General features: G+C 37.2%; 2 protein-coding genes, 1 long non-coding RNA gene and 1 pseudogene across 4 annotated transcripts in view; 1 reads left to right on the top strand and 3 right to left on the bottom strand.

The window, feature by feature from the left end:
• Positions 1-3,024: 3,024 nt before the first annotated feature.
• On the bottom strand, positions 3,025-3,612 carry LOC149036587 (dnaJ homolog subfamily C member 25 homolog). The gene has a single exon (XM_089189924.1). The coding sequence runs from the start codon at positions 3,574-3,576 to the stop codon at positions 3,025-3,027; it is 552 nt and encodes a 183-aa protein (XP_089046050.1). The 5' UTR covers positions 3,577-3,612.
• Positions 3,613-8,310: 4,698 nt separating this feature from the next.
• LOC149036588 (uncharacterized) lies at positions 8,311-8,946 on the bottom strand. Its single transcript, XR_016181485.1, has 2 exons — positions 8,835-8,946; positions 8,311-8,666 (listed from the first exon to the last, which is right to left on the bottom strand). It is a non-coding gene; the product is annotated as an uncharacterized LOC149036588 (long non-coding RNA).
• A 1,700-nt stretch (positions 8,947-10,646) lies between these two features.
• On the bottom strand, positions 10,647-14,581 carry LOC149036589 (uncharacterized). Its single transcript, XM_089188805.1, has 2 exons — positions 14,212-14,581; positions 10,647-12,931 (listed from the first exon to the last, which is right to left on the bottom strand). The coding sequence occupies exons 1-2, from the start codon at positions 14,262-14,264 to the stop codon at positions 11,416-11,418; spliced, it is 1,569 nt and encodes a 522-aa protein (XP_089044931.1). The 5' UTR covers positions 14,265-14,581; the 3' UTR covers positions 10,647-11,415.
• A 1,439-nt stretch (positions 14,582-16,020) lies between these two features.
• The window catches only part of LOC113679450 (trafficking protein particle complex subunit 11-like), a 55,136-nt pseudogene continuing 47,578 nt past the window's right edge, over positions 16,021-23,578 (top strand). Inside the window, exons 1-11 of the transcript XR_016181825.1 lie at positions 16,021-16,262; positions 17,133-17,302; positions 17,887-17,957; positions 18,429-18,543; positions 19,529-19,601; positions 20,276-20,302; positions 20,621-20,694; positions 21,281-21,377; positions 22,194-22,327; positions 22,893-22,953; positions 23,392-23,472. The product of XR_016181825.1 is annotated as a trafficking protein particle complex subunit 11-like (transcript). The remainder of the gene's footprint in view (positions 16,263-17,132; positions 17,303-17,886; positions 17,958-18,428; positions 18,544-19,528; positions 19,602-20,275; positions 20,303-20,620; positions 20,695-21,280; positions 21,378-22,193; positions 22,328-22,892; positions 22,954-23,391; positions 23,473-23,578) is intronic.

Here is a 23,578-nt window from a genome sequence, read left to right on the forward strand (position 1 = left end):
GTGTGAACTTTAATGTATTAGATAAGAAGGCATTTGCTTACCTTGGCTCCTTTGATCACTGAACCAGTCGGCCTATGGTTGATGAAGTTCGGGATCTTTTGGTCGGTAACGGCCCATGGAAGCGCGCTTGACAAGGTGATACAAGATGTCCTGCTGATTGCGCCACTACCAAACCATTGATTTGGAAATTCCATATTCCCTCGCTATCTCTCGATTGTTGTTAACAGCTTCAGCTTCAATTACGATTTTCAACTTAAAGTTCAGATCGTAAGAATGACGGCGAGTGTTTGGCACGATTGTGCTGAATGTAGACTTCGCAAGATAATGTTCACCAGGTGAAGTAAATTTGATCGAATTGTTTTTATACTTTAAAAACATGTTTCCCGAGAGGGAAGGCTAAAAATTAATGTGTGCCGATAGGTTGCATTAAATGTGTGACTTTTTTTGCCTTTTGTTTATCACTGTGATTAAATGTGTGACATTTTTCGGCTTTTGTTTATGTGTGTGACCTTTTGCTTTTGTTTAATCAAGGCTTTTGTTTGTGCGCGTGGTCGCGTGTGCGACAATTCTGCTTTTGTTAATTAACGGTAAACTAAAATCAATACGCGACTTTTTCGCTTTTTTGTAAGTTTATGAAAGAATTTACAATAAACTTGACCGATCTTTACTCCCCAAACAACGATGCGCCTTATAACCAAGTATTTTAGTGATATTTTCAGTTTGAAAACATGCAATAATCAAATTGCTTAATTGGGGGTGCGTCTTACAGCCGAGTGCGCCTTATAACCGAATAACTACGGTAGTATGGAGGTAATTACCAGCACTGATCTGGTCCTTACTTGTTATGCACTTTTCCATGCAGACCGTTTCCTGTGAAACGATCATAATCCATGTATTTTTGTTTTGAAACGCACCAAATTTAAAACTAAAAAGTTTAGTCCAGTTGCAATGTGATGAATCACTTGCTAACTTTTCTTGCTCAAATTCTACTGAGGAATATTGGCCATCCGTTGTTTTTGTGAGGAACTCAGGATAATGTTCTCTTATGGCGCTCAGGCTTGGTAAGAAGTTATCATTTGCAGTTATGGCTGAATTAATCTGCTGCAAATTTACATTTATAAAATGAATGAGAGACAGTTGATTTCATTTTGATTCATATTTTATATTTTTAACATGGTTGACGTGGTGGGCATGGTCACCTCATCCACCGTGTAGGAGTGGCCTCTCCCTCCTAAGTTGAAAAATTTTTTATTTCTTTGATAGAAAAAAAAAATGAAAAGTTGAGGTAAGGCAATGCACTTGCAAGGAGATGTTACCCAACTGACAACTATACTCACAAGATCTAAATAAATTACCCTTTTGCCCTAAAATCCCTATTTGTATTATCATAGATTTTTATCTTTCAATGCCTGCTTATGGCAGCTTTTGTTGGATTGGATATAAAACAGTCTTTGTATATGTGTATGTGCTGGAAACTGTTGCAATGGACCTTCAAAGGGTTTTTTATTTGATCTATATTAAATTTTAATTTCTTTGTCAACAGTCAAAAATAATCATATAGTATCACCTTTTTTTTTTCCTTCTCACCTTTAAATCTTTGAAAAATTATTTAATCTTCTATTTGAGAATTGTTTAGAAATGGAATTTATTTCAATACAAATAAGGATTTATACTGTTTAGTAGTATCATTTGTGGCTCTAATGAAACAAACAATGTATTTTCACAGTTGTTAGCTTCCAATCTTTGTTGGACAGTAAGAAAAAATTTTGGTATGTATGAAATGGAAGCATCATACCATGGAAAATGCTTGAAAAATTTTTATCCACTTGTCGCGTTGATCAAAAAAATTCACTAGTTCACTAGGCTCACATGTTAATTTTTGTTTGATGCAATAAATCTCATTTGTGCACACTTTCCATGGAATAATCTCTGTTTGTTACAGATTGAAAAATATTTCTTGGGCCCCATACTGTTTCTAAAATTTAACTTCTTTTCGCATGAGCATGATAAATTAAAGATTTTCTAAATACTGTGGAAAATGGCATCTAAAACAAATGTTAGCCAAGTTTATTGTAATTTCAGTTGTTGTTAGGTTACTATTTACTTTACTTTACCATTCCACTTCTTCTTCCCCTTCTCTTTTTTATTATTTTTCTTGTCCACATCTATTTTATGAAAAAAACAATACTTGGTATGAACAAGTTTATTAAAAATACTGCACAATTTCTATAATTGTATCAGAAAAGGTTTCTCTGAAGTGACAATATTGAACCAAGTGATGGTAACATTGCAAAATTATGAACTTCTACTTTACTGGAAATGGTCAAAGGAAAAACAGTTTGCTAACCAGACATCATTTCTTATTGCTTAGACTTTAACAGGAAAGTTGTATTTCAAGGAGGCTATTATGTCACTTTTCCAACTTCCTACAGAGGTGAAAGACTACTCACTGTTTACAGTTGCATAGCATTTTGTGGAATCATAGCATTATAGAAGAAAAGAAAATATTACCGTAGACACTTACAGTATTTCTTCACCTGTAAGCCGAGCGATTTTTCAGTATTTGACACAAAAGTTTGAAAATTTTTTCACAAGAAACGGGGTTCGGCTTATAGCCGAGGGTTTGGGATTCAAAACAATTTAAAATTTAATGTTAATGCAAAATGACCGTAAATTTCGTGACTGCAGCGCTCTTTACGTGATGTGCTTTTAAATTGACATGATAACAACGTATTTCTGACCACCAATCAGAATTGAATAGAATAGAATAGAAACTTTATTAAAGTGTCAAAAAACCGTCTAGCCAGGGAACAGATCCCTTACTACTTTGGGGACACCAATTAGGGGAGAATATACAAACTAAAAAACTATATACAGTAGTAGGTAAAATATCTATAGTTAACTAATTAAGAGATTTATAGTAAAAAATACACAGAAGTCAAAATGAACAAAGGCTACAGCCTGCGCAGCCATCATCTAAAAGTTCACTTATATTGAGTTGGCGTATCTTGCTTTTAAACGACGTTAGGGTTGTGACGTCCCTGATACTCTTGGGAAGTTTGCCCATTTTTCATTTTCTTGTCTCCTTTGAAACTTGTTTCTGTATTTGGGCATTGTTAATGCATATTTGACAGCTTCATTGTAGCGTGACCATCCATGAAGATACTGGAGCAATGAGACAACTGTGATTGACACAGCTATAACAACTCTCACATCCACTTTTGGAGCCACCTGTCTTCTGTAGTAGCGATAATAATGGCCATAGGTCTCCTCTGGATTGTCCAACATATAGTCATAGTCAGCTCTTTGTTCATCATCCTTCAAAACCTCATAAGCTGTTGCGATAAGTTGAAATTTGGTTTCAGCATCTTCTCCCTTGTATCTATCAGGATGGTACTTTCTGGCAAGTTTTCTGTATGCTTTTGCAATGTCAGCCTTTGAAGATTCTCTGTAGACTCCGAGCACGTCGTAACAGTTTTCTGTTCCACAGTAGAGTCCCTCGATAAAGCCATATGCTGACGATGTGAAATATATTAGAAGGACAATACAAGGAACTAAAACCTTGAAGGTTACCATGACCGAACCGTACAAGATTGCAACGAGCTCTTTAACATTCAGTCAATAACAATCAGATTCTTTGCTTCCCACGCATTGAAAGACGATCTCACTCAACTCGGCAAAAACTCTCCTCATCGCACATTACTAATGAAATATTTGGTCTCTCTGCTGTGAAAGTCACTCCATCGCTTGCTCGTCTAGTTCGGGACACTTGGGAGTGAAACGGCATATTTTTGCACGTTTTGCCGAAATCTTAAGCTTGCCAGAAAGAATAGTCGCCTAGTCTCGTCTCCAGCGTCGCACCATGGACTCGCTAAGTCCATAATCTCGAGCGATTTCCGAGCTGTTTTCTACAGCTTCGGCTTCCGCGATAACTTTTATCCTGAAAGCTATAGTATACAAAAAGCGGCGTGCTACTGGCATGATGAGAAAAATAACAGTGACGAAAGAGATACTCGATTGAAATGTTTGTCAGGCTACAGTAACTGTTGTGTTTCTGCAGTCGCGTAGTAGTATTTACATCTTCACTGATTCGCCTTTTTTTCTTTTGGGTTTATTCTCATTCATTAGCTTTTGTGTTCATTGAGCCATTTCCCAATTTTTCCCGTGAGATTCGCACACTCAAATGGCCGGTTATAATCAAGAATTTCGCTCTCGGCTAATAGCCGATGGTTTTGCTTTTTCTTTTGGATAACAGGAGTCTGTTGGAAGGTCTCTAACTTTTAGGGTGTCGGCTCATAGCCGAGGTCGGCTTATAGGTGAAGAAATACGGTACCTAAATCACTGCCTGCAGGGGGTGGTCCTTCAGATAGATCTTCATCATCTATTGTATAAAAATAGGTCCGCAATGCGTACTTGTGTGGGATTTTATTGACAAAGTGTTTGGAAGGGGTTTTTGAGCGGAAGCAAACCTGTCGCTCACTGTGAGTCAACTGTACTACAGGGGTGATATTAGGCCTAAAATCAACAGTCTGAACAGTAATTTTTGTGTGGGAATTATTTGAACAAATACAGATTCACAGGAGGGATCTGGGGTATTAACTTTTTCTTTTATCAAGCAATATGCCTTTCCTTTCCTCCCTGGAAGCTTTTTGGCGTGTTTTTGAACGTTTGGTAATCGTCTTCAACAAATAAATTACCTCTTGGTGGCTTAGGCTATTTATTTGTTTATACGGCAATACTGGAAATACTTGGAGCAGTAAATATTTTCGTAACAGTCATTGAAAAAAAATTGAAAAATTTCTGCTACTACTTTTTAACTCGTGGATACACGATAGCGTAGAAACGAGTTCTTGTGGGCGCTCTGCGACATGCAAATTAGCGTGGACTCTTCGTAATTAGTCGGCTTCGAACTCGAGATCTATCCTTCCGAAGAAGTAAGTCCAAAGTCGTGGCGCTATTATGATTGCACTGATCGTTGCGATATTTATTGTCTTTACACGCCTGTTTCGACATTTACTATATTGAAATGGACTTCAAATGTTTCAGATTAGTGCTATAATCAACTTAAAAACCAAATTTGAAGCGTCTTCGAATCGTCCATGCGCTGAACATAACGAGGAACAGCGAGAATCACGAAGAGTTTGTGAGTGACAGCTAGCTGTTGACACAGAAATTCCCACGGAAACATGTACACATGACATTAAAAAAATGGTAATTTGCAGCATTATTTCTTTCTACGCCAATTTGGGTCTTTCCGTTGTAATCGTTTCGTTTTGTTATTCTTCTATGCAAGCGTGACTGTTTTGATGGTAAGAATGAAAGATTATCGCTTTCCACAAGTCGTTGCCGAGCACGTGACTATAATCTGGCCGGTGTTGTTTTGATCACTTGACAATCTTTTTCGCTGAAAATACAGGACGACTTCCTATTTCAAGGAATGTTTTTCCAATTAATTTCTATCGCATCAGTGTAAAAAAGTACAGGTATATGGGTGTTCTGAAAAACAAAAGGGAAATTCAAAACTACGAGAAATTGCGAGTAATCGGCCTCTTGTACTACACGCGGGTTTTTTTGGTGTAACATGCGTGTGTTTCCCGTAAGTTACAAGCACTTTACGCACGTGGGAATGCTGCAATCACGAATTTTATATTACGTGAAAGTCACGCATGTGGTTGTTTGCTCACTTCACTAATATGTTTGTTTGCTTGTTGTTGTTTTTTTGGTATCCTGGAGTATTACAGGAGGGGTTGCAGACTTAACTGTGGAATAATTGTTTAATGCAGGGTTGTCAATAAAGGTTGCAGTTAGAAATTAGCCAAGATGCTAAAGGAGCTGCCTTGAAATTTCAGGACTGTGTGTTATGTAGTTTATTTTTGTCTTTTGTAAATGGTTGTTAAACCGGACAACTCTTAGAAAGATGACTTCAAACTTAATTTTAAAAGGCCTGTTCTGGTACCAAATGAATAAGCAGCATTTCCTTATTAATAGTTTTGCAAGTTTCTCATTACAAATTCCTCTGAAAAAAGAGAAAAAACTCTTTTCATAACTATTTACTGCTTTCTTTTGTTGCTCTCTTAACTTAAAAACAATGTAAATCATGATAAAGTAATTTGTTATAGGACACCGTGAAATGAGGCCCAAACAGCTTTATGATCTGTGAAATGTGTTTCTAAAACATCTGCTTGTATATCAATGTTAGATATATTTGTATATATATGATCAATTACTGTGTTGTTGTCAGTTGTATAAGTTGATATGAACTGTTTGTAGTGGTTATCCCTCACTAGTAAATTATGCAAAGGTCTTCTGTCTGTTTCAACAAGCCAATTTATATCAAAGTCTCTAGTAATGATATTGTTGTCTGGTGAAATGTTATTTAATACCTCAGTTATTGCTTCATAAAGTTGTCTTACAGGCACGTTTGGGGAGTGATATATCCCTATGATTGTCCAATCCTCAAACCTTGCTAACTTAATTACTGTTATTTCAACACCATGTATATTGTGACAATAGGGGTATCCAGGTAAGTATGGGATTTTACTGTACACAGCTGTACCACCATAAGACCTTGATCCATTGCTGGAATTAAGGTTATCATTACGGAAGAGAACATAACCAGCAATGTCATATATGTCATTATTATCTTGAGAATTAAATCTTGTTTCTGTGAAAATATTGATATCAGCACTTAGATAAATTAAGTCTTTACGTATATCTTCTATGTGGTTGTGAAGAGACCTTACATTAAGATAACACAGTTTAAGAAGGGAAAATGTTATGTCATGGAGAGGGAGATGCAAAGCTTAAGTTTTGCAGTTGTTCTTAATCTCTCCATCTGGATTAACAGCAATCTTGCTTTCACACAAATCAGAAATATATAGGCCTTCTATAGCAGTCACTCTACTGAGTCCCATATAATGTATGTGTGGAATAGTATTTCTGGTACTAAAATCCACAAAAATTCTACTGTCAGTATCACCTTGTGACCTGTGAATTGTTTTTGCTGCTGCGGGACACAGTGGAAATTGTTTTCTAACAACTTGTGCTGTTCTGTTTCTACCTACCGCAAACTGTGTAGTCACAGGGTTTACTGGGGTCCGTGTGTGTTCAATTCATTGTACATACAAATGTCTTTTTTCATTCCTTGTTTTCTGACCTACATCTGAGTGGTCAAATTGTACCCATACAATACCAGATGGTTTGGTTTGTTGATGTAACTGAACTAGTTTAACAACATTTCCAGCACCATTTGTCATGCCATCTTAGCTCTGGAGAGATAGCTCCAATAACACTATCTTGAGCATTTATTGTGAATTTGTTTCCTGTGGCTGCATTATGGGCCCTTTGTTTAAATTCATCAACTTTAGCATTCTGTATAAATAGGTGAACTGCATCTATTGGGTTGTTGATGTCTTCTTGTATAGCTCTCTTTAAGTTTTGCAATGTCAGCTACTGTGTGTTTACCTTTACGCAACCTATTAAGTAATTCTACAAACAATTTGCTGTCTCTTTGACCCATGATTTCATTAAGTTCAAACATTTTAAAGTGTTTATGCCATAAACTGAGAGAAAGAACAGCATAAATCTACATTTTTGAGGTCTTTGAAAATATAAGCATCCATAACAGATTCTAATTGGAATGTCACCAATAGCAATTATGCTCACACCTCCAAAATCCTCTCTACAGCCTTTTATATCTTTAAGCCTATTGTTTAGCTGTATTGCAAACATACCATTTCCTGCCATTAAGATTTCATCAACAAAAATCAATTTACTTCTCAAAGTGTTTAGTCTACTTGAATCAAGCTGTTTGTAATTTCTCAGTGATTGATTGACAGGAATGGCCAGAGTGCTATGAAGAGTGTCACCCTTAAGCTTTGCCAGTTGGAGCTAATAGTATAACTATGATCTGATGAAAATCATCACCAGCTCTAGTGTTATAATACTTAAGCACTGCCTGATACAAAGCTTTTGTTAAATGCGATTTGCCAACACCAGCCCCTCCACTGAGGAAGCAGTAGAAAGGGGTTTCTGAGGTTTTAATCTGATGTAAAATGTGTTAAAAAAATTCTTTTTGCTCTTTATCGGGTGTCTGGACCATTTGACGAAAATCAAAATCAGGTAATTCATTCAATATCAGTGGTTCATTATTCAGCAATGTTGATGAAATGTTGAGATCATCAAAGAGGTCATAGTTTTCACTAAAATCAGGATGTAAATCTTCATGAGATCCAATCCTTGAACGGAATTGGTCAATGGAGATCCCCATATTTACTTGTGTGCTTGAGCGAGCAACAACAACAATCCAACTAACTAGAAACTCAGTTTATTAAAATAGATAACACTCCTGACAGTTCAAGGCAAACAATAGTTTCTTTCAGTTTGTGACACTTTGAGACACTCGTGAGACATTTTGAGACACTCGTGAGACACTTTGAGACACCCTGAGACTCTTTGAAGCGCAACCCGCACAAATACATTCAAGCCGACAAATGTTGGCTTGCGAGAGTACAATGACTCCTTTCAATCTGACACAACCCGCACCGAAGGTCCAGGCCGATAAATGTTGGCTTGTGAAAGCGTAAAAGCTCCTGTGCAACCTGCACTGAACACAAGCCGCGTTTCAGCGTGTTGACTTACGTGAAAAAATCTTTTGTTATAGACACCTGAAGAAATAACGAAACAAACGCCTCAGATTATGAAAGAAAGAACACAAACCAGGTGTACAAACGTAATCGCCTTTCGTGAGAGCTTAATCGTGAAGCTCCCACGACAAAATTGAAAAGTTAAAGCACGCAAAGAACCCGTGAAAATATGAAATGACTTATCCTTACCTTGGAAACAAAAATTCCCAAGAAACAAACATGAAATTCCGAATAAGTTTTCCAAAACCCAACGACTGAGAAGAGAAATGGCCACTACGAAAAAACGCCGACTGGAATCCAGTCTTCACGGCTAACTGAACGCAAATAGAAACCACGTGACAAGCACATCTCTCTCGTGGACAAATAAATAAAGAAATAAATTTCGCGGGCGTTGACTAAGTGTGGGAAACCCCACACAAAAACTAAACGTATGTAATTGTCAATTTGAAAAAAAAGGTATTTTATTTAAATCAAGGTAAATCATTATACAATGAGCTAACCTAACAAAACCTTCATTGCACAGAGTTTAAAAGTGAAATTGTGTTTCAAGGAGGCCATGATGTCACTTTTCCAACTTCTTAAAGAGACGGTAGACCATAAATTGTTTACAGATGCATTACATTTCGTGGAATCATGGCATTATGGAAGAAAAAGAAAATTTTATTTTCCAGTCAACACTTACCTAATCTCCACCTAAAGGAGGTGGTCCTTTGGGTATATCTTCACCATCTTTGATATAAACATTAAACTTAAGTAATTGCCAATGTGGGGAAAAAGTATTGTATTTCAACATTAATTGTTTTTAATTCAGATCATTGTCAAAATGTTGTTTAGGGAATCAAAATATTCTTGTTTTTTAACACACTTTATACAATTTTTGGCAAAGTTTCTAAAGGGATTATGTAGTAATTTCAAAGACGCTAAAATAAAAGACGGCTTGAGAGAAATCTTAGAAAATATCGTGAGCGTTTATTTTAACCAGGTTACAGAGTAAAACAGATAGCACTGTTGTTCATTGTTAAGGCGGCAAGGTGGTGGGATAAATGATGAAAGTGGTAGGAGTGTCTGCATGCGGTCCACGCATGTGCGCATGAGGAATTCTCATTCCTACCCCAACCTACACGTCCCACCCCCCTCCCTCCTCCACTTCGCTCTGCTTCAAAAAGGAAATTAAAGAGATGAATTCTTGCTGCGTTTGTTTGGAAACCTTTCCGTGAGCTATGTTTCAAACCACTGACCCCTTCGTATCGTGTACGGACAATACGGAAGACAGTTCTCAGAGTCCTGATTAACCGACCTCGCGATGTTGAATCACTTGGGTGCTATAGAGACTAATCTTTACATAGAAGTAAAACATCAAATAAAAGACCCATTCAAGGTGCGTTGGCCCTGTACGAGAAAATTAAGATTTAGCAAAATTTAGAAGTCATTTTGAAATTTTGTAAGCGACCAGCTTTTGTTTCTGTTGTGGTAGAAAAAGTTTTTAAAACATTTGACAATAATTTCATGGGGCTCACCTCGCCGCATCGTCGGCAATTTTCGTCAGTCAGAGTCAAGAAAGGCCAAGCCAAGTGACATTGCCCTCCCGTAAAATAACTTTCCAAAGAATAAATGTGGCGAGCGTGAGCAAATGTAAATTTTTTCATTACTGTGATAAAAGCACAATGACGTACTTTATTAGATATTTACGTTATCAAACTGTTGATTCTGACAGGGTGAGCCTAACTTTTCTGTCGAGGTCGACGTGACTTCAAATTAAAAGCGTTTTTGACGGAACAAACTGAGAAGGTAAAAACTTTTATTTATCTCCCACGCGTTTGGTGGGAGATAAATGCAGGGAGGGGGAGGGTGGTCCATTTCACCCCCGGAAAAAAACAAAACAGAAACCAGTTTGTCTTTTTGAGTTTTGGGGTAGACCCTTGAAACTGGCAAAGTTTCGTTGGAATCAGTGAGATGGCACGTAGCAAGACTGCCTGGTGCTTTCGTGGACACACTCTTAATCATCAAATCACCAAAGGCTAGTAGCAACATCCATGTTAATGTGCAAAGCAGCCTCAGGCATGACAGAATTTATCTTGCTTTATTTGATAGAATAGCCAAACAGAATTAGATATTTTACTTATAAATCAAGTTGAAGGAGTTCTTTTCTGTGGATAAATAAAATTATCAATCAGTCATTCAATCGGCTGCTCGCTACCACCCTCCCGACCCCCCTTATGTCGTACTGAAGTGCCCCAGTATACCTTTTGTTAAAGAAAAATTAACTTTTCTCTTCACTTGCACACAATTGAACTTTCTTGTGCCTATCAAGAAATTAAAATTTTGAAGATAAAATAGTATTTGATAGGTAACAGGTGTAACAGATGATGTCGTTCCCTAGTCTCGTACCCACTGTGTAACTGATATAAAGGCTTGGCCGGCCGCACAAGGCCTGGGTACGAGACAATTTGCCCTCCTGGACGGTCGCACCAAGTTCCGTCGCCTCGAAACATGGTTGCGTCACCTCAAACTTTAAGTTACGTTACCCCCAACTTGAAGTTCCTCAGTAATCGGGCAAAAATATCCGCTCGCGCAAGTTCCTAACTTAGAGCGGCTCCATCTTTGATTATAATTAAACTGAACACTTTGATTTTAATTAGAAAAAACTGATTCTTTCATCACTCGCTCCAATCCTTCTGGAGCGCTGTAATCTTAAAAAGGATAATTCTTCGATCACCGATGCAAATAAAAGTTCGATAATCAAATAACAATAGATGTTATTTAGCACTGTCTAATAAGGGGGAATGTTTAGCTTGTACAGTGGATAGTTGTACCAATTTGTAATACTATCGTTGTTTTTCTCTGTTTCATGCAATGGAGTACTGTCGTCAGCATACAGCTTCACAGGCATTTTGGTACCATAATAGACGTTGTCTTGGAGCACGTGATGTTGAGAAAGATCGCCATTGGTCAGCCAGATACATATGTAATTAGTGGGGTCGCTTACTCCAACGATCTCAAATACATTAGCGGAGTAAGTGATGTTCCAATCTATCCCAATATCATGGGGCTCGTAATAATAGATACCACTTGTGAGATGACCAGGATTGGTTCGTTGCACGATGTGATTTCTGTAGATGACAACGTTCTTCAAACCTTTATAGAGACATGGATTGATTGTTCTGTGAGTATACAAAAAAACACCTGTGTCGTCGAGGTAATTACGGGCAACCAATAGATTTTTTCCATTTCGAGCTTTAATGCCGCCTGAATAATCCGCTGGCCAGCCTCTGACGTAATTACTTACAACTTCCATCATATTGAAGCCTTTGAGGTACATCACGTGGTCTCGGAAACGACCTGTGTTTGGGCTTCCGTTGAAGATATTTTTCACGATTCTCATCCTTTCGTCGCACTCTTCATAACAACAACTTTGAAAGAAGCCTTGATCAGATTCCAGATTGTAATGAGTCATAAGGAATTCTAATTTTTGTTTTTGATCTCGCCAGTACCATGCTGGCTCAACTTTGGTGGCTAACCAGCCTATCTTGCCTAAATCCAGCCCACATATGTTTTCTCTCACCTCTACACCCACAGTGAAGGTAAATTTTGAAGCAACTCCATACGCATTAGAGTCGCGCAAAAAGATGTTTCTGTGCACACTACTGTTTCTAAGGTCCATCATTTCCAACTGCTCCCTCTCAGCGTTTCTCGGAGTTGGCCTTCCGGATGAAAAGAATACACAGCTGTTTATGGTAACGTTACTCATAGCTGTTGGTCCAGGGACTTCTCGATTGACTCCACCGTCAAAATTCACACGAATTCTGTTGAAGTACACATTATTCAATGAAACCGATTTCACTGGTACAGCATTGTAAACTTGAAAAGCATAAGGAGTTGAGGACTTGATAACTGCGATACCGCTCTGTGTTCCGTGAAGTTCCACCGGGCCAGGGATGGCGATATTACTGCTTACTAGGTATTCACCTCGAGGGAAGAATACCTTATTATTTTTGGAACTTGCAGCGTGATTAACGATGGCCTGAATGGAAGACGTGTCGTCCGAGATCCCATCCCCGACGGCAGCAGTTAAGAATCTACCAGGACGCTTTATGTTTGTCATTCCAGCGGGTATGTCCTCTGGTTCCGACGCTAAATAGTTTGGACGTAGTAGCAAAAACTCTCCATCATCGACTTCACTCGATTTCTCTTTGATAACGTATTGCCGCTCTCCCTCGCGTCGCAAAAATGTGTTCTGTGCCGTGCTTTCTCTACCAAATGCCTTTCGGGTAGAACTTATCCCCATCCTTAAACAAAATTAAATCAACATTGCATTAGGATTCGTCGTTTGGCCAAACAAAGCAATTACCATATCTTACGCATCAACCGAACTCGGTAAACCCAAGGATTTTTCACGAAAACAAGATTTGCACGAGAACCAACGGGCGTACAAATACTTTGCCGATGTTTCACTCGACCTGAATTTAATGAAAAGGAAAACAACTCTGATAACAAAAAGAGTTCAGGTGAGTTTAATAGTTGCGTGGAAGTTGCTGGCAAAAACAACAAAACTTTGGATCAAGCTTTCACTTGCATGTTTCAGGTTCCATAAACGGAAAATGATTTGGAGAAACCTTAAGTTACACGCCTGAAGCGTTTTCTAAGAAATCGAGCGACTAAACTCTTCGGATAATCAGATTCGGAGCTGGGAAAAATTGTTTGCAAAAGTTGCAATGACGTGATATATTTGTTGATTTCACAATTTTCAACAAGATTTTGGCATGCAATTGCCTTTGGCAGAAATTCATGCGCGAACCGCCTCTGGAAAGCTGAAGTACATTGAATAGCCAGCTTTAAAAATCACCGAGTAGATGTGTGATAAGACGAAACAATAGCACAAACAATAACTTTTGCGCGGCCTTTGTCTCTTAGCAGGGTAATTGAGCATTATCAACTGAGTTCATAACGTAAATTGGCCACCATAAAGAGTTTAAAAGCTGACGTTTCGAGCGTTAGCCCTTCGTCAGAGGGATTGGAGGAACTGTGGATTGTGTATGGGTTTAAAAAATGTTTGTGCAGAAAATGGAGCTACGCTATATTAGTGGGAATGTGGTGACGGGAAAACAACTTTACAAAAAAATTAATTGAATGAAAATCGCTCGTTGATACCGCGGGGATTAAGAGTGCCGATTTGAAAGATAAATTTGACGAATGGCTAACGCTCGAAACGTCAGCTTTTAAACTCTTTACAGTGGCCAATTTACGTTCTCAAGTCAATTGATAATACGTACTTACCCTGTTACACTCTCCCACCGACGTAGCACACAGTTTCTTTAGAAACTTACCCCCTTTATTCCTTTGTCTCTTAACCCAGCTCTGATAAGTTAATGAGCTATGCCATTATTCCCCGAGGGAAGGGGCACAAAATCACGACCAATTAAAACCATCTCGTGTACGCTTCGCCCCTTCTATTACGGATCTAGAATTTTTTCGCTACTGCAAGTAAATGTCTCGAGAACAATAGGCATTTTGCACGTGCGATGGAATGTTTTCCATTTTAAATCACATCATTTCTATTGACACTCACCCAAGCTCGAAGATCACACTCACAAACAAAACCACTTCTGGTCCTCTCATCATGTGAAAGTGCTCGACAAAAGACAAACACTTTTCAGTGTTCCTAACAACACGACTTAAGACTCGTTACTTAAACTGCAAACGCGTTAAGCTTGGCCTGCTGGTCACTTCAAAGAGGTCTTCAAATGCAGAACAGAACAGGAACATTCCATGCTGTGATATATCTCACTGGCATGTGCAGCATCTAATAGTAATGTATCGTTTCCCCAGTGTTACACAGGCAAAGCGTACTTGGATCGGTCGCAATAAAACGGGGAGAATTAACTCGATAAAAATCGTCTCGCTAACTGAATAGGTACTCGATTTATGATAATTACGTGAATCGTTTCAATTAAGACTCTTTTGAGAAACAATAGTACTTGGCAGGTATTGAAGACAAGGACAATCCTGGATTTCTCCTGGGAGAGGGTGCACCACAAAGGAATACCATAATTTACGGTTAAGGTAAACGAATTTTCCAAGCGAACAACGAAGAAGAGTTATGATTGGGCAATAACACAATGAGAACTACTGAAAATTGATAGAACTTTTATAACGCTTAACATAAAGTCATCACAAATGCGTTGATTAACATTTCATTTTAGCTTTATGGAGATATTCATACCAAGTTGTAAGGATTAAAATATTTGTTGCTTAGATTTGGGGTATTTTCAAAGAGAATCAGAACCTGCAACTTTCAAGAAATTTTCACCCCCGCCTCCCCTTCGGCGACGTTTTTCGCAGCTGGCTCTTTCGTACCCAGCTGCTTATTGCCTCGGCCACAATTTTTTCTCATAACTTAGCCACCCCAGACAACTGGCGGCATAAGTAATGAACGAGGATGGTTTGCTATTCATGTTTGATCTCTCATCAATGTCTTTGACACCTCGGAAATACAACACTGATACAAGATTTAGCGGTTATCGTAGGTCATGAATCACTCATATAATACTGGAAAACTGTATCGAGCCCATATCAGGTCTTACAAGTACATATCACGTAAGAAAGAACGAGAGTGTGAACGCCGGACGACATGAGCAGATCATAAATCACGCATTCCTTCCGGTGGTAACCGAGTTATCGAGAAAAAGTTGTCCAAGAGTAAAAAGATAATAAAAATGATTTAAAAAACAGGTTTTTGAGAGTGGTAAAAGAAAGAGTAATCAAATTTCCTTTCGTCTAGGGGACTTGGCAATCTATGCGAGGCCGGGGATATTTTCTGTACGCTTGAGAGTTGGCTCGTTTGGAAAGTTATCCAGCCCGTCCGAGCTTTGGTGGCAGTGATCGTCAATTACCCATAAAAACATCTAAAGCGATTCGATTAAAGCCAAGCTTAAGTCGATTCGATACTTATCGACAAAGTCGATAAGATACGCGCAGAACCATCGATTTGACACAACTCAAGTCATTTCGATACAAAGTAAGGGATAAATTTGGAGGTTTTCATTCATCCACGGTGAATGAGACCAAACTGAGTGAAGCGCACAGCACGTGCCATGCGGAAAAATCTCGTTCGACCCATGGTATGGAGGTATAAGCTGGTTTAAAGTTGATTGGCTTTGAAATATTTGAAAGAAAGCGCCAGTGGCTGAAAGCACCAAAGATGTTGGTGAAATAACCTAAAACGTTGGCGAAACGACCTAAGACGCTTTTATAGCTAACAACTGGTCGTTAAAGAAACGACCCTTAAGCAAAACGACTTAATCGCTTGTAGCCATTCACCACTACTGCTAAAAAAATCTGAGTCTATGTATATTTCCGTTCCAGTCACTACCGGTCAACGTTTCAGCCGGCCAGGTTACATTTCTAGCCTAAACAAAGATGGCGGCAGCCAGCGAATTTCCGACAGAACTGGCGACCCGTCATTTGGGTCTCACAGCTCTTATGGGACTTGATATTAATCAAAAACCTTTGCACAAAGCTATCTGGGAGTCTTTTTCTGTGAACAGGCATCCTGAGAGAGTTCCACTATCCTTCCGACTTTTACCAATTGATCACGAATTTCCCAAAGCAAAATCAAAGGTGAGCTTTCCTATCGCTTTTAAGTATAGTTACTCTTAAATCCTTTGATTACGTGAAGTTCTTCTTATTTTGGTTACATTTAAGCTCTTTCAGTACAGTGGAAGCTCACCCTTTAAACCCGAACGTCAGTATGAATATTCTCCATACTTTTCCCAATACTTTCCTAAGGTAACAAACAAGAACTGTAGTTGGTGATCATTTCCTGTATTCTCATAACCTTAGCTTAATGTTTGATTCTGGGGTTGTATAACAAGGAGAAATTAGATACTAAAGGGTTAAATGGACACTATTTTCATACAGCAAGGGTGTCTGCATAGGAAGCTGCCACTGTTTCATTTTTCTTATACAATTTTATAAAGAAAGTTCTATGAGTGATTTCCACAAAATCATCAAAAGAGTTAATCACAAATCAATTGTTCTCCTGGGTTTTTTTTCCCAAGGAAGCATTCTCTTGCTTCCTTGAGTTCTGACTCTCTCAAACCTTTCCCTCCAAAGATTTCCTTAGTAATTCTCTGTACTGTCTGGTGTACAATTCTTAGGATGTTAGTTCAGAGAATCCGGAATTGGATCAACTAATGATCCTCTCTAATTTATTCTTTTTTCTTTTTTCTCATCACTTGTCTGCTTGATATTGCATTGAAATTTTAGAAGTAAGTTCTGTCCCTGTCACTCGTGGGATTTGAAGTGTTAAGAGAACCTTTATCTTTGTAGATGTGCATGGGGTCTCAGTAACATTTTCCATAAGTGAGGGCAGACACAGGAATGTAAGACCTCACTGAAGCAGTAGGCCTCCTGTAACCAGAGTTACTGAGACCTCTGCTTATGTGAGTATATGCTGGCTTTTTATCACTGAGTCTTGTTTCCTTGTAGCATTCTACCTATGAATGGTACATACCAAAGGGTATCTTGAAGACAAAATGGATGCACAAACATCTTTATCTCTCTCCTGCTGTGGGGGTCATGTTTTATGAGTTGGATTGGGATGACATTCAGTGGAAAGACAGGCAAACTGAATGTGCTTCAAAACTAGAAAGAGTCGGGTAATAACAAGAGAGCGAGAATGTTATCTTACCCCTCTATAACAGTGAAATTTAATTAGTACTAATGACATGACTGAAAATTTTTAAGTAATGTGACAAGTGTGGTTTGATTTTTAGACAAGATGGTTCCATTGTATATATTGATTTTTATGACATTGTACAACTCAGAAACTTAATTCCACGCTCTCTAATGGATACACACACAGAATAATATATCAAACTAACACATAAATTTGAGCAAAAAACAATTGTTTAATTAACAAAAGAAAAAGACTTTTGTCCAATTATCAGCTTTATTAACAATTCCTGTGATTTAGAGTGCTATTCAAATAACAACCATGAAATACGTTTGTCATAACAACAGTAAGTGCTCCTGACACTCTGGAAACCTCCTTCTCTACCAAGTGACAATCAGATACTTGTAAGTTATAATAAGAACATTACAACTTTTGAAGTTGTTACTTTTGAACTTATCAGCTCATCAAATGCAAAAAGATATAACCAGTACAATGAATAATTTTGTATTCTATAACTTCAATACTGTACATTAAACCATTCAAAGCGATCTTTTAATTTCTGAGCAGGACCAGCCTTCAAGACCAGAACACCAAGGTTGCTGTGGTTCTTATCTAAAAGAATGCTCCTCTTCCTCCAGGTAAACATCAATAAATACATAGAAGTCAGAAGATGATGTTATTAAGTAGAGAGTTTAGATCCATGTTTAGTGTTTTCATGCTAACGTCAAACCATAAGTGACTGCCAGGTCTATCTTAGAAATCTGCCAGAGGCATTACAATGAGAGTTACATGTCATTTATTGAGCTAGGCATGGGCTGGAAAATGGGGAAAAACTGCACCCAAAGTGTTGAGTATGACCCAAGACTGGTGTCTGTAATCAAGGTCAAAGGCACAGTTTCTTCCCACATAGAAAAACATGATTGTAAAACTGCATTTTAACAAGCTGGACCAGTGACTAGAGTACAATTAGCCAATCAAAGTCAAGAATTTAAGATTCCAGCCTGTTGACATGCTTCAGAAAAAAAATATGTTATTTTATATTAGTTCCTGTATCCAAAGATTTGAGTACCCTTCATGGAGGAAATTTTTGCTATTATAATGAATCACAGGTGATGATTTACAAGCACTAGAGAGGGTAGCAACACTGTGCAGTGCATGTGACCTGTCAGCCAAATCATTGTTTGTCCTTCCACATACAGATCACTTGATTAGCTACACAATTAGGTATTTGTTCAAAATTTATCATTTTAGATTGATTTTGATGAGATTGGTTTTCATTGAGTTTGCAGTTGAATGTAAAAGCCCAACTTCTGTCAAATATAAGAAAAGATTTATTCAGTAAGAGTTTCATATTTTTTCTATTGTATTTATTCTAGCTGATCAAGAAAAGTTACAAAACAGGACACAATAAAGACTAAGTTAGTTAGAATTATTTGGAAAAAGTGACAGTGAAGTAGAAAGAAATTGAAAAGCTTTTACATGAGTAAGCCTCAGACTCTATTAACCCTTTAACTCAGTCCAAGATTTCATTAGTAATTCTCTTTACTGTCTGCCATACAATTCATTTGATGTTTGTGTGGAGAATTTGGAATTGGATCAACCAATAATCCTCCACTGGATATTTTTTCTTTATTCTCATTACTTGTCTGCTTGATATTGTACTGATGTGTAAGGATAAATTTTGTCTTGGTCACTAGTGGAACTTGAAGGGTTAAACTAACTTTAGACTCACTACAAGTTGTTTAGTTACTTACATGGGATGAGAATGTTTTAAAAATAAGGGAATATTTATCAGAAAATCAGATGTTATCAGCATTTATCAAGACTTTCCCAAGAGAGTTAACAGCCTCTCTATTGATTTGTGTTTTCATCTGATTAACCCTTTAACTCCCAGATCAAATTTGTAATTCTCCTTACTGTCAACCATCCATTTCTTATAATATTAGTTTGGAGAATTTTTTATTGGATCAACTAATTATCCCCAAATTGATATTTTTCTTTATTCTCATCTCTAATCTAGTTGATATTGTATTGATATTGTAAGGAGAAATTCTGTCTTGGTCACTCATGGGAGTTAAACGGTTGAATGATCATACTACAAGTTATCGTAGTCATTCATGGGACATGAAATTCATGCAGCTTCAAAATAAAAAAGGAACAGGTTTGAAACTTATGAGATAAATATTTCTTCTTCTTCTTTTTTTTAAAGGCTGGAGAATGCTTTTTATGATTTAGCACAGAGTTATTACCGTGGAGAATGTAGGAGAGTTAAAGCCCACAAGGTGAGGTTGCAATTCTGGAAATTTAAGGGAGTAGGGAGAAGGTCAGGTTATTAAAATCCCAGCCAGGAGGAAGCAACAAGCCTGTATTTGCTTCATGCTGCAGAAACTAGGGAGATGCAGTGGCAAATGTAATAAACTGTGTCAACTGTTAAATGGTCCTGGTCTAAAATTTATTTTCAACTGTCACTGTCTTCATCGTCTTGTACATAGATGATACGTAGATGGATGACACAGATTGAAGATGAGGCCACAGTCTGAGTGTCTTGAATTGAATTTTCAACTAGTCAGTAAAAGGGGAAAAGATAGCCCTCTGGTTAGCTTTTTGGACTCTTTTGGTTTAACTGCCTTAGTTCGACATAAATTCATGCTAAAGCCATTGGGTTTTTTAGTTGGACACTCCCCCTGTACTAAGTAAATTTCTCTTCTCAGATCAAGGACAGAAAAGTATCAGTAACTAAAACTGTCTGTTGGAAAATGTGCCAAAATTCTGGGTCATATACAATCCTGTATAACTTGCCTGGTAGTGCAATGTAATGTTTTTATAGATTACCTTTTCACTAGCCAGAATTACCATCAAATGGAAATAATTTTGTTGTAGCACAAAAAGTAAAATTTTATCAATATACGGAATGAAGAGACACTTATTATGTTTTCATGCTCTTTATGATCATTAGGAATTTCTTAACAAAGGAACTCATCAGGTGAGAACTTTAATTTGCAAAAATGATCTTTGTATGTCAATAATTTGATGTGATGGATTCTACTCAAACTACAGAACTACATTTAGTGAAAGGCTGAGGGAAAGAGTTACCAAGAATTGTAAGCAGAAAAAGCTTGTTGATGTCAGCTTTGTAGGGTGTTACTTTGAAATGTTTCTCATTCAGTGTCTTTTTTTTGCTACCCTCTTATATATATATTATTATTATATTCCACCAAAGACATCACTGACCACATTTTGCTTTGCAAATGGCCTCAACAATTCATAAATCTCTTATTTTGCTTCTCTACTGTTGTTGTAGCTATTGTTGGTGCGACACCGATTCAAGGTTGCCTTTTTCAATGAGCTAAGACAAGACCCTCACTCTGCTATCAAGTAAGTTTGTCAGTATTTATTTTTTTATTGATCTTACAATGACAACAATTAGTTGGCCAAAAGGTAGATCTCAGTGTTTCCCTTTTTTTCGGTTAAGGGATCAGGAAGGAAAAGGAACTTTCAGGGCTGTATCAGCCAACTTTCTGTTAAGAGACTTTTTTGAGAAAAGAAAATATAAAAAGGAAAAGTAGAAATGAAAATTTTGAAAAGGACACCTTGTGAGAATATTAAACAATAATTATACTTTCAGCTGACAGCAATGCTTGTCTCTGAAATGATCAGCAATTAGTGTAGGATTTTCACAAGGTATCTCAAGGTTTAGAACTAGGACAGTGGAGGTTAAGGAGCAAATTTTTTTTTTTATGAAAGAAAATGACAGAGAGTTAAAAGTTGTTCTGCCTTGCCACATGACAGCCAAAGACAGTTTACAAAATTGGCAACTCCTGCCACAGATTTCTTCCCCCAATATTTCAGTCTTCCTGCCTTGGAGATCTCTCAACATAAACTCCCAAGTTAGTTACATTTGCATATTAACATACCAGACATCAGCTGATTGATGTAAGACTTTTTTAATTTTTAACCCCAGGCACTACAGGCAAGCATACAGTCTTCTTGGAGAAATCAAGACAACTGACATGAACATACTAGAGATCAAAGTTGTTGCTGGATTTATTAATTACAAGGTTTGTGTTTTTTCATATTTTAGAACTCTAGTCAATATATATTTGGTGTATACCATTGTAATAATAGTTACATAAAAGTAATGATGTGAAGAAGACATTGTACATCTTGGATGAGTTAAAGACATGATCTCTTATCACGTAATTTTACATTTTTGGGATTATGTACTCCTTTTGTCAAAGATGCAAGGTAAATTCTTCACCAGATACCTTAATTGTGCCGTTAAATCAAAAGATCTCCATCTGTAATTCTAAGTCTAAGGTGTACAGTCAAGTTGCTCTTAAGTGGGCACTTTATGGAGGTGGCCATTTAATAAGTTTATTTTAGAAAAATATAATCAGAAAGTTATGAGTGAACTATGGTACAGTACTTATTTGGTATTTATTAATTCTTGAAATCAGTTTACCCACTTAACCATCCAATTTCATTTCAGAATGAAACTACATTATAGAATGTGACACTTACAACGTTGATGAAATATTACTTATTTCTCTCTGATTTTATAACAAACCTGTCGGTGACTGCTTATGAGAAACGCAGTACCAAAAATGTGTCCAACATTTTTTAATATGGTCACTTACAGGAGTGTTTTGGAAACAGTGACAAACAGAAACAAAATGGTTATTGGCAGAGTGGTCACAAAAAAACCAAATATCTTTGAAAACATTTGATGCTAAATTTAGATTCAGTGGAATTTAAATGTCCTATGGGACCAATATATCTGGTGATTTATATCCCTCCTACAACATATATTACAGACTTTTGAGTTATCCTGACAACCAAACAGTATTAATCAATTTTTATTAATTGTCTCACAGATTTGCTGTCTAAGTTTCCAAGCATCAGCCCCATTAGATGCCATATCACAATTCAGAAAGCATGTGGATTTGTTTAAGGAAAAGGTTGGCTGCCCTGACTTAGCCTTTGAACACTCAGCCTGGCTCTCCAAACAGTGAGGATTTTTTCTGTTTAGCCTCCTCACTCTTAACTGGAAGGTCTGCATTCAGTTTGTTTTTTGGGCACTTACATATGTACAGCTAAAGTACCTCCCTCCACCCCAGAGTTGAAATAAGTATCAGCCAATTATGAAGGGAATTTGATAAAAATGCTGGGGGTTAGGGGTAGGGGGTAATCTACCAAACCTATATGTAGCATCAAATCCAGAGAGAGAACTTTTAGTCTCTTTATGCTACAGAAACCATGATAAGCTTTGATGTGGTGAGTCCTCTTTGGTTTGTGTTCTAGAAGGTTTTTGCTTTCAAAGAAATCCAAGCTGTGACCAGGATCTAACAACTCTTGTTTCTGAACAACATTAGATCAAGAACAGGTCAAGTTGAAGTGAAATTTTTGACTGAACTTTTTAATGTAATGGAACTGAAATGATGAAAACAGGAGACTTTTAAATAATTTGTTAGTCAGTTCAATGATGAATAATTGTCAAAGTTAATACAACATGCTGTATGGTAGGGAATTATAGAGGCTTAATCAATAACAAACTATGTGAAAAATTAATACAGGTTCAGTTTATTTGGAGAACTGTTTGATGAAGCCATCAGAAATGGTTTAACCGCCTTACAGGTAACAATGTAGAAGATCTGTGTTGGCATATTGGTTTAATGAATGAAATATTTATTTATTAAATCTACAAACAACAATACATCTGTAAGAAGAGAAAGAAATTCTTACTAATTATGTTACTAAGTATTCTGAATTGGTATTTAGAATAAAGAAAAAATTGTCTCCCATTATGCTATATCTCTTATGATAATTGTATGCAATATAAATGAATAGAATGGAGTGTTTTTCTGTTTTAAAGGTACTTTTTTGTCATCTCTTAACAATCATGATGATCTTTTCTCCCCTAATTAAATTTTGGCTATAAACAGAGAGAGGCACCTTAATAAATAGGATTGATGTAAATGTGCCCAAACAAATCTGGTCTAGTGACTTATTAGAGTGTCCAAATCAGTTATACTCTCAGATTCTGGTAAAGACTTAACTGTTACTTTATCACAGACTCAACACCCAGGATTTTACTATCAACAAGCAGCAAACAATGCCATTGTCAGGAGACAGCTTTGCCAGGGCTTGTGTCATGTAAGTAAAATTATTATCATGCTAGAGGATTGCTGAGAAAGATCTGAAGGAACAGTGACAGACACAAACTCAAAGGAGCAATATTTTTCTTAATGAAAGTGACCAT

This window comes from Pocillopora damicornis, chromosome 12, assembly GCF_964200805.1.
Source record: "Pocillopora damicornis chromosome 12, jaPocDami1.2, whole genome shotgun sequence".
NCBI classification, from domain to species: Eukaryota; Metazoa; Cnidaria; class Anthozoa; order Scleractinia; family Pocilloporidae; genus Pocillopora; species Pocillopora damicornis.

Bases quoted from the DNA above. Each gene is read 5' to 3' on its own strand.
- LOC149036589 (XM_089188805.1), bottom strand. From the start codon at position 14,264: ATGATGAGAGGACCAGAAGTGGTTTTGTTTGTGAGTGTGATCTTCGAG. The intron at 12,932-14,211 runs GTGAGTGTCAAT...ATTTTGTTTAAG, and splicing joins AGTGTGATCTTCGAGCTTGG to GATGGGGATAAGTTCTACCC.
- LOC149036587 (XM_089189924.1), bottom strand. From the start codon at position 3,576: ATGGTAACCTTCAAGGTTTTAGTTCCTTGTATTGTCCTTCTAATATAT.